Raw genomic sequence first — 10,369 nt, forward strand, 5'->3', positions numbered from 1 at the left:
GGCCCATTTCAGTAAACCTTCGCAAAATTAAAATAAATGACAACGGTCATATTTTTTACTTCCTTTAAAGTTACATATTTTAATGCAGATAACAACATAATCATTCCACAAGCCCATAAAGGTATGCCGTGTCGAGATCCGAGTTCATTTGACCAAGTTATGGGCTTGTAAAGATGGAAAGAAGGCCCATTTCAGTAAACCTTCGCAAAATTAAAGTCAATGACATAAAAACGGTCATATTTGTTACTATCTTTAAAGCTATATATTTTAATGCAGATAACAACATAATCATTCCACAAGCCCATAAAGGTATGCCATATCGAAATCCGAGTTCATTTGACCAAGTTATGGGCTTTTAAAGATGGAAACCTTCAGTAAACCTTCGCAAAATTAAAATCAACGACATCAAAACGGTCATATTTTTTACTACCTTTAAGGTTATATATTTTAATGCAGATAACAACATAATCATTCCACAAGCCCATAAAGGTATGCCATATCGAAATCCGAGTTCATTTGACCAAGTTATGTGCTTTTAAAGATGGAAATAATGCCCATTTCAGTAAAACTTCGCAAAATTAAAGTCAATGACATAAAAACGGTCAGATTTTGTACTACCTTTAAGGATATATATTTAAATGCAGAAAACAACATAATCATTCCACAAGTCCATAAAGGTATGCCATATCGAAATCCGAGTTCATTTGACCAAGTTATGGGCTTTTAAAGATGGAAACTGTTTGGTCATCTCACTGTTTGTTTTGTTTTCTATGGTCGTTGCGATGCCGACTGTCGAAAGCTGCGAGCAGGGGCGTAGCACAGCTGATAATCGCTAATAAATTACCCCCTACAAGTCGGCAAGCAACGATCATACAACAAAATACCAGATTAAAAAACTACTAGATTACCATAAAATACTAACTCTAGATACCAATGTAATAGGGAAGATCTGAAACAAGCGAGTTGGTAACATGGTTGAATAGAAAAAGCTCTTGAAATAAACGCACAATTTACATAGATGACGGCTAAGCAATGTTTTAAATAAAACCAGTGGATTCGCGAAGTTGCATATTTACTCCTGCTTCCTGAGCAAACATTGGCGCCCCCGGGTGGACTCACTGGTTTTTGGCCGTCTTCTAAACTTCGGATTTGCGTATTGTTATAAGTTGGCAAATCACCAAGAGTTATATAACAAGTGCACGCGGCCAATTCGCGTTACGCAACAAATGCATCGGCATCGCACATTGGGTGCATGGTCCAAGTTGGAGACGCATTTACGCGCCCGTGCAACTTTAATTTCATCTTTCGTTGTTGGAGCGCCCGCACAGCCGGAGCGCAGTACCCACGTACATCTCGGCGTAGAGGGAGCGCACATCGGCTGCGTCCATCTCCTCGCCACATTCTCGTCGGCACCCATAGAGAGGTGCAATAGAACGTCGTCTTTCGTCGCTGGAGCACCCGGAGAGGGGTGAGCCCCATACATCATCGTAGAGGGAGCGCACATCGGCTGCGTCCCTAACCTCCATTTCGTCACAGGAGAGCATCAGCGGGCTTCAACCTAACCTCGTCGGAAACACCGAGAAGTACAGCGATCCGTATTGTATATGGTAAAGTGGCCTACGTAAATATATGCAAACTTTATTTCCATCACTTGCACAAACACATATCATAATTCACTTGGCTTTCAGTCACATACACACACAAAGGCCCACCCAACATATACACACACACACATTCGGTTTTGCTTAATCTGCCTGGCCCCAATCTTCGCGCGCTCTTTGGTTGTGTCGGTCTTTTCGCCTTCCTTGCTCCAATCGCGCATAGCCTGGCTGAGGATTTAGTACGGTGGGACAGTGCAGACATTCGATCGCTACCAGCAGCATTGCATTGGCATTTGCTTGTTAGAAACAATCTACGGAAACGTTTTGGCAGAACTCCCTCAGCGGAGGACGACACAAACGAATTGCTGGAACAGCTTGAGCGGAATAAGAATCATATAATTAGAATTGAGGCCACAGTTCGTGGTCAAGTAACTCCCCCTAATGCGTGCGAAATGGAATGTCGTTTAGGTATTTTAAATGGATACATCGAAAAGGCGTTCGAGTTGCAACAACAATTAGAAGCAATTAATAACGAATTAGCATGTAGAGAGGAGTTAGAAGAATTATGTGTATCCGCAAAGGCATTATTAATGTAAAATTGTAACCGGCCCGAAGGAGAAAGAAATCATTCTACCTTCGCAAATAACAGTAGTTTAAACTCTTCAGCAAGTCACAGCAGAATACTACCACAAATGAAACTCCCAAAATTCGACGGCAACTATGCCGTGTTCAAAAATTTTATAGGTTTATTTAACAGCTTAGTTCACGATGACGAATCTCTATCAAATGTTGAAAAGTTTAATCATCTGTTATCCTGTTTAGAGAAGGAAGCCTTAGGAACAGTAAAGGCTTACCAGATCACAGAAGCAAATTACGCAAAGGCCCATGTGGCCTTGGTCAGGGTTTATGATAATCCGTGCCTAATATTCTTTAAAAGTATTTCTCGATTGTTTGAAATCCCAACAATGCAAGCGCCATCCGCCTCGGCGTTGCGATCCCTTATCGACACTGTAACTGCTATATATGAATCTCTTCTCTCGCTCGGCAACGAGAAAACTCTCGCCAACGCAATGATAATTCACATCGTCATGTCTAGAGTAGATCCCAAAACGCGGTCGCGATGGGAAGAGCACCTTAGTTACGATTCTATTCCGTTATGGAAAGATTGCTCAGAGGCGCTTAATAAACGATACCAACACTTAGCGGCTGAGGAATCCACGACAGGCAGAAAAGCTCCCAAACAGGGACAGCTAGGGAACAAGCCCAGATATAGCAAAGCGGCATTAGCTGTTTCCCGACCTGTCGAAGAACTTAAGTCTAAATGTTGCTTCTGCAAGTCAGACAGCCATTTCATTCAGAGTTGTACATCTTACGCTAATATCTCGGTAGAAGCTCGGTTCAAGTTCGCAAAGAATGCACCACTTTGCATCAATTGTCTACGCAGAGGACATAGTGTCGCAACATGCCAGTCATCTCGTTGTCGAATTTGTACGAAGGCTCATCACACACTTCTGCATCGGTATACCTCAACCTCCCAAGTACCGTCGATCAGGTAGCCCAACAGTCACTAAGTGCCTCGATTAGTCAGCCTATGCCGCAAAAGGTAGATCACGTCTTACTTGCAACGGCCCTTGTCGAGGTTCAAAGTCAGTCAGGAGCCAAGCTGTGCGCTAGGATTTTGCTAGACTCAGGGTCACAGGTTAATTTTATAACGGAGGAATTAGTAAATAATCTGCAATTAAAACGATACCGGCATGAGGCTAAATTCTCAGGCATTGGGAATTCCGCGTGTTCAGCTAGCTTCGCAGTCCAGACGACAATTGGGTCGCGATTAAACTCCTTCGAAGCGGCAGTTGAATGCATAATTTTACCGTCAATCTCAGGGTATCGTCCAGAAGCAACCGCAATATCTTCCGATTGGATTCGTAATGATATCTCCTTAGCAGACCCTTACTTTAACAAGCCCAAACGCGTCGACATGCTGATCGGCGCTGAGTTGTTTTTCGACCTGCTTAGGGAAGGACAAATACGGTACAAGCACTCAGGTCCAACTCTACAAAATACTGTCTTTGGCTGGGTAGCGTCAGGGCCCTACAAAGAAAATCCGCCCGCACGATGTATCTCATACTCCACTCTAGTAGCTACTGAGGACAACAATTTGGATCACACGCTAAGGAAGTTCTGGGAAATTGAAAGAATACCCGATTTAACAAAATCGCAGCTCTATACCCCTGATCAAGTGTTGAGTGAAAAATCGTTTGCTAGCACCGTCTCGCGTGACTCTACAGGAAAATTTGTAGTTAGCCTGCCTTTCAAATCGAGTCCTTCGTGTCTCGGTTCCTCGTATGAAACTGCACGACGTCGGTTTTTGTCCTTAGAACGGCGTATGAAAGGGAACCCAACAAATCATTCGTTGTATATCCAGTTTATGAAGGAATACTTAGCTCTCGGTCACATGGAGGCTACAGATAATAGGATACCCAACGAGCCTCATTATTTTATACCGCATCAGTGCGTTCTCCGACCTGAAAGCTCTTCAACTAAATTAAGAGTCGTATTCGACGCGTCATGCAAAACCACTTCCCAAATTTCATTGAATGAAATTCTCTTGGTAGGGCCAACAATTCAGCCTTGCCTGTATGCCACGCTGCTTAAATTCCGATTCCATAAATTTGCTATGTCGGCAGACATTACTAAAATGTACAGACAAGTGGTATTAGATGAGACCCATAGAAAGTTTCAGTTAATTGTATGGCGTGAGAACCCGCAAGACCCTCTACAAATTTATCGGCTTAACACCGTTACGTATGGTACGGCAAGTGCTCCTTTCCTTGCAATACGGTGTTTGAAGCAGCTTAGCGAGATCTACTCCGAATCTCTTCCCTTAGCTTCACAGGCTCTAGCCAATGATTTTTACGTCGATGACTTGTTAACAGGGGCCGATTCCATTCGTGAGTTAAGGAAATTGCGAGGGGAAATCACAGAGATTTTAGATTCCGCAGGGTTCGTCTTGGCTAAGTGGGCGTCGAATTGTACCCCCAACGAACGACAGGTCGCCGAGCCAGAAGTCCTTATTGGAGAAGACGCCGATACGAAAACTTTGGGTCTCACTTGGAGTCCAAAACAGGATACGTTCAAATTCAACGCCCAGAATCTACAGCTTGAAGACCCACCCACAAAGCGATCCATGCTTTCATTTGCAGCACGGCTGTTCGATCCGTTAGGACTCATTTGCCCTATCGTTACCCTTGCAAAGATATTTATTCAAAAACTCTGGTCGCTACAAATTGGATGGGACGACGAAATACCCGCCGACGTACTGCATCATTGGAAGACGGTGTCATCTTGCTTTACAGATTTAGAAACGTTAAACATCCCTCGGCATGTCGGAACTCAGTTTGGCGGCACTTATCAAATCCACGGATTTGCGGACGCGTCAACAGATGCTTACGGTTGTTGTCTGTACGTAAGGTCAGTGACCTCAGAGGGAATAAAAGTTAGGTTGCTAACAGCCAAATCCAGGGTAGCACCGATCAATAGACTTAGTATTCCACGACTAGAACTCTGTGCGGCTCACCTCTTAGCGAAGTTATGGAGTGATGTGCAAACGCTTAATCTTTACCGCGTCGAGCAGGTTACTATGTGGTCGGAATCTGAAGTTGTTCTCTTCTGGTTGCGCACTCATCTGTCAAAACTTAAAACATTCGTCGCAAATAGGGTTTCGGCTATTCACGAACTGGCTCCAACTGCAGTCTGGCGACACGTCCCGACTAACTTCAATCCAGCGGACCTACCCTCTCGAGGGACTACGGTCAAAGATCTCGATACGACGCTATGGTTTGAAGGCCCTTCGTTTTTGTCCATGGACTCGACTCATTGGCCAGTTAATCAGCACTTGGCTGACACGCCCCTCGAAAGCCAACTCGAAATGAAACCGCCAGTAATCGCCCATACGGTTGCTGTCGTCTCAAATCATCCGCTGCTACAAGTAGTTGAAAATTCTTCTTCCTATGTGAAGGTTGTGAGAATTACAACATTTATCTTTCGTTTTGTTTACGGCAGGGCCTGGAAATTGTGGAACGACCACGTCCTATCAGCCACCGAGCTTAGTTTTTCGTTCTCTTATATCGCGCAGGCTGTTCAGCGTGAATCGTTTGCAGACGAATTCAATAAATTAAAGAAAAATTTGCCATTACCCAGTTCTTACCAAAAACTTAGCCCATTTATCAGCAACGAAACTTTCGGAACCCGTACTTTAACATTGGTGCGGGTGGGCGGTCGACTAGCGCACGCGGATCTAGAACCCAGTGCCAAATTCCCAATATTAATGCCTAAAGGGAATCGTTTTGTCAAATTGTACATCGAGCACCTGCACTATGCTAATTGCCATGCAGGACCACGAGCCCTAGTCGGCCTGCTTCGGCAGACAATTTGGTTGATCAATGCACGACGCGAGTGCAGTGCTGTTGTGCGCCGATGCACGCACTGTTTCCGGTATAAGCCACGGTTAATGTCGCAAATAATGGGAAACCTGCCTCTTGACCGTGTCAGAATCAGTCGACCCTTTAGAATAAGCGGAGTCGATCTCTTCGGTCCAATCCGAGTGTCGCTAGGAGTGCGGGGCAAGGCAGCGTTAAAAATGTATGTCGCAGTATTCATATGTTTTTCAACGAAAGCGGTTCACCTAGAACTATTGAAGGATCTCACTTCTAACTCATTTATCCTCTGTCTCAGCAGATTTGTTGGGCGGCGCGGCCCGCTCGATCGACTGTACTGCGACAATGCAACCAATTTTGTTGGTTCCTCACGGCTGCTTCAGGAGATGGCCTCCGATGTCCGCAGCACACTGGGAACGTACGGCGTCCATCACCAGGTTGAGTTCGTCTTCATTCCGCCCCGGTCGCCTCATTTCGGGGGCCTATGGGAGGCCGCCGTCAAGTCCGCCAAACACCTCTTTTTGAGGGCCGTCGGAAACGCCTTGCTGAAGGAGGACGAAGTCCAGACGATCCTGGTTGAAGTGGAAGCAGTGCTTAACTCGCGTCCTCTAGTAGCTGACAGCAGCAACCCTAACGACGGAGAGGCTATTACTCCAGCCCACTTTCTGGTAGGCACCACGCTCGCTGCTCTACCCCCAGGATCGGCACCTCCTCATCCGGACGACGACCTAACTCATCTACAACGCTGGCAGCTTATATCAGCCATCAAGCGACGGTTTTGGCGAGACTGGTCCCGTGACTACATAGCTGGGCTGCAGCAAAGAGTTAAGTGGACAAAGGAATCGGCCAACCTTCTACCAGGAAACATCGTCGTCATCAAAGAGGACAATTTACCGCCCCAGAAGTGGCTGCTCGGCAGAGTCACCGAAGTAACGCACGGATCGGATGGCAAGGTGCGCGTTGCTCTAGTAAAAACCAAGCAAGGCGTATACAAACGCTCAGTACATCATCTGGCACCTCTTCCCATTAATTGAAGGCCTACAGCGCTTCAACGCGGGCGATGTTTGGTCATCTCACTGTTTGTTTTGTTTTCTATGGTCGTTGCGATGCCGACTGTCGAAAGCTGCGAGCAGGGGCGTAGCACAGCTGATAATCGCTAATAAATTACCCCCTACAAGTCGGCAAGCAACGATCATACAACAAAATACCAGATTAAAAAACTACTAGATTACCATAAAATACTAACTCTAGATACCAATGTAATAGGGAAGATCTGAAACAAGCGAGTTGGTAACATGGTTGAATAGAAAAAGCTCTTGAAATAAACGCACAATTTACATAGATGACGGCTAAGCAATGTTTTAAATAAAACCAGTGGATTCGCGAAGTTGCATATTTACTCCTGCTTCCTGAGCAAACAGAAACCTTCAGTAAACCTTCGCAAAATTAAAACCAACGACATCAAAACGGTCATATTTTTTACAACCTTTAAGGTTATATATTTTAATGCAGATAACAACTTAATCATTCCACAAGCCCATAAAGGTATGCCATATCGAAATCCGAGTTCATTTGACCAAGTTATGGGCTTTTAAAGATGGAAATAATGCCCATTTTAGTAAAACTTCGCAAAATTAAAGTCAATGACATAAAAGCGGTCATATTTTTTACTATCTTTAAGGTTATATATTTTAATGCAGATAACAACATAATCATTCCACAAGCCCATAAAGGTATGCCATATCGAAATTCCAGTTCATTTGACCAAGTTATGGGCTTTTAAAGATAGAAAGAAGGCCCTTTTCAGTAAACCCTCGCAAAACTAAAATCAATGACATAAAAACGGTCATATTTTTTACTACCTTTAAAGTTATTTATTTTATTGCAGATGGCAACAAAATCATCCAACAAGCCCATAAAGGTATGCCATATCAAAATCCGAGTTCATTTGACCAAGTTATGGGCTTCTAAAGATGGAAAAAAGGCCCATTTCAGTAAACCTTCGCAAAATTAAAATAAATGACAACGGTCATATTTTTTACTTCCTTTAAAGTTATATATTTTAATGCAGATAACAACATAATCATTCCACAAGCCCATAAAGGTATGCCATATCGAAATCCGAGTTCATTTGACCAAGTTATGGGCTTTTAAAGATGGAAAGAAGGCGCATTTCAGTAAACCTTCGCAAAATTAAAATCAATGACATAAAAACGGTCATATTTTTACTACCTTTAAAGTTTTATATTTTAATGCAGATAACAACATAATCATTCCACAAGGCCATAAAGGTATGCCATATCGAAATCCGAGTTCATTTGACCAAGTTATGGGCTTTTAAAGATGGAAAGAAGGCCCATTTCAGTAAACCTTCGCAAAATTAAAATCAATGACATCAAAACGGTCATATTTTGTACTACCTTTAAGGTTATATATTTTAATGCAGATAACAACATAATCATTCCACAAGCCCATAAAGGTATGCCATATCGAAATCCGAGTTCATTTGACCAAGTTATGGGCTTTTAAAGATGGAAATAATGCCCATTTCAGTAAATCTTCGCAAAATTAAAGTCAATGACATAAAAACGGTCATATTTTGAACTACCTTTAAGGTTATATATTTTAATGCAGATAACAACATAATCATTCCACAAGCCCATAAAGGTATGCCATATCGAAATCCGAGTTCATTTGACCAAGTTATGGGCTTTTAAAGATGGAAAGAAGGCCCATTTCCGTAAACCTTTGCAAAATTAAAATCAATGACATAAAAACGGTCATATTTTTTACTACCTTTAAAGTTATTTGTTTTAATGCAGATATTTACAAAATCATCCAACAAGCCCATAAAGGTATGCCATAACAAAATCATCCAACAAGACCATAAAGGTATGCCCTATCAAAATTTCAAAGATGGAAAGAAGGCCCATTTCAGTAAACCTTTGCGAAATTAAAATCAATGACATAAAAACGGTCATATTTTTTACTTCCTTTAAAGTTATATATTTTGATGCAGATAACTACATAATCATTCCACAAGCCCATAAAGGTATGCCATAACAAAATCATCCAACAAGGCCATAAAGGTATGCCATATCGAAACTTTATAGATGGAAAGAAGGCCCATTTCAGTAAACCTTTGCGAAATTAAAATCAATGACATAAAAACGGTCATATATTTTACTTCCTTTAAAGTTATATATTTTAATGCAGATAACAACAAAATCATCCAACAAGCCCATAAAGGTATGCCATAACAAAATCATCCAACAAGGCCATAAAGGTATGCCATATCGAAACTTTATAGATGGAAAGAAGGCCCATTTCAGTAAACCTTTGCGAAATTAAAATCAATGACATAAAAACGGTCATATTTTTTACTTCCTTTAAAGTTATATATTTTAATGCAGATAACTACATAATCATTCCACAAGCCCATAAAGGTATGCCATATCGAAATCCGACTTCATTTGACCAACTTATGGGCTTTTAAAGATGGAAAGAAGGCCCATCTCAGTAAACCTTCGCAAAATTAAAATCAATGACATAAAAACGGTCATATTTTTTACTTCCTTTAAAATTTTATATTTTAGTGCAGATAACTACATAATCATTCCACAAGCCCATAAATGTATGCCATATCGAAATCCGAGTTCATTTGACCAAGTTATGGGCTTTTAAAGATGGAAAGAAGGCCCATCTCAGTAAACCTTCACAAAATTAAAATCAATGACATAAAAACGGTCATATCTTTTACTACCTTTAAAGTTATATATTTTAATGCAGATAACAACATAATCACTCCACAAGCCCATAAAGGTATGCCATATCGAAATCCGAGTTCATTTGACCAAGTTATGGGCTTTTAAAGATGGAAAGAAGGCCCATTTCAGTAAACCTTCGCAAAATTAAAGTCAATGACATAAAAAGCGGTCATATTTTTTACTACCTTTAAAGTTATATATTTCTATGCAGATAACAACATAATCATTCCACAATCCCATAAAGGTATGCCATATCGAAATCCGAGTTCATTTGACCAAGTTATGGGCTTTTAAAGATGGAAAGAAGGCCCATTTCAGTAAACCTTCACAAACTTAAAATCACCTTTAAAGTTATATATTTTAAATCAGATAACAACAAAATCATCCAACAAGCCCATAAAGGTATGCCATATCGAAATCCGAGTTAATTTGACCAAGTTATGGGCTTTTAAAGATGGAAAGAAGGCCCATTTCAGTAAAACTTCGCAAAATTAAAGTCAATGACATAAAAACGGTCATATTTTTACTACCTTTAAAGTTATATATTTTAATGCAGATAACAACA

At 41.5% G+C, this 10,369-nt stretch overlaps 1 protein-coding gene across 3 annotated transcripts; it reads left to right on the forward strand.

Moving 5' to 3' along the window:
* The first annotated feature begins 1,382 nt into the window (after positions 1–1,382).
* Positions 1,383–7,345, forward strand: LOC118878276 (uncharacterized). Of its 3 annotated transcripts, none has more exons than XM_070999397.1 (2): positions 1,383–1,607; positions 6,339–7,344. In XM_070999397.1, exon 2 carries the CDS (start codon positions 6,424–6,426, stop codon positions 7,069–7,071), a length of 648 nt encoding a protein of 215 aa, XP_070855498.1. In that variant the 5' UTR covers positions 1,383–1,607; positions 6,339–6,423; the 3' UTR covers positions 7,072–7,344. The 3 variants fall into 3 exon arrangements, with proteins under 3 accessions (XP_070855498.1, XP_070855499.1, XP_070855497.1); XM_070999398.1 differs by having other exon boundaries at positions 1,403–1,607; positions 6,336–7,345; XM_070999396.1 differs by having other exon boundaries at positions 1,483–1,621; positions 6,339–7,345.
* Positions 7,346–10,369: the final 3,024 nt, after the last annotated feature.

The sequence above is a fragment of the Drosophila suzukii genome, unplaced genomic scaffold (assembly GCF_043229965.1).
Source record: "Drosophila suzukii unplaced genomic scaffold, CBGP_Dsuzu_IsoJpt1.0 scf_8, whole genome shotgun sequence".
Lineage (NCBI taxonomy): Eukaryota > Metazoa > Arthropoda > Insecta > Diptera > Drosophilidae > Drosophila > Drosophila suzukii.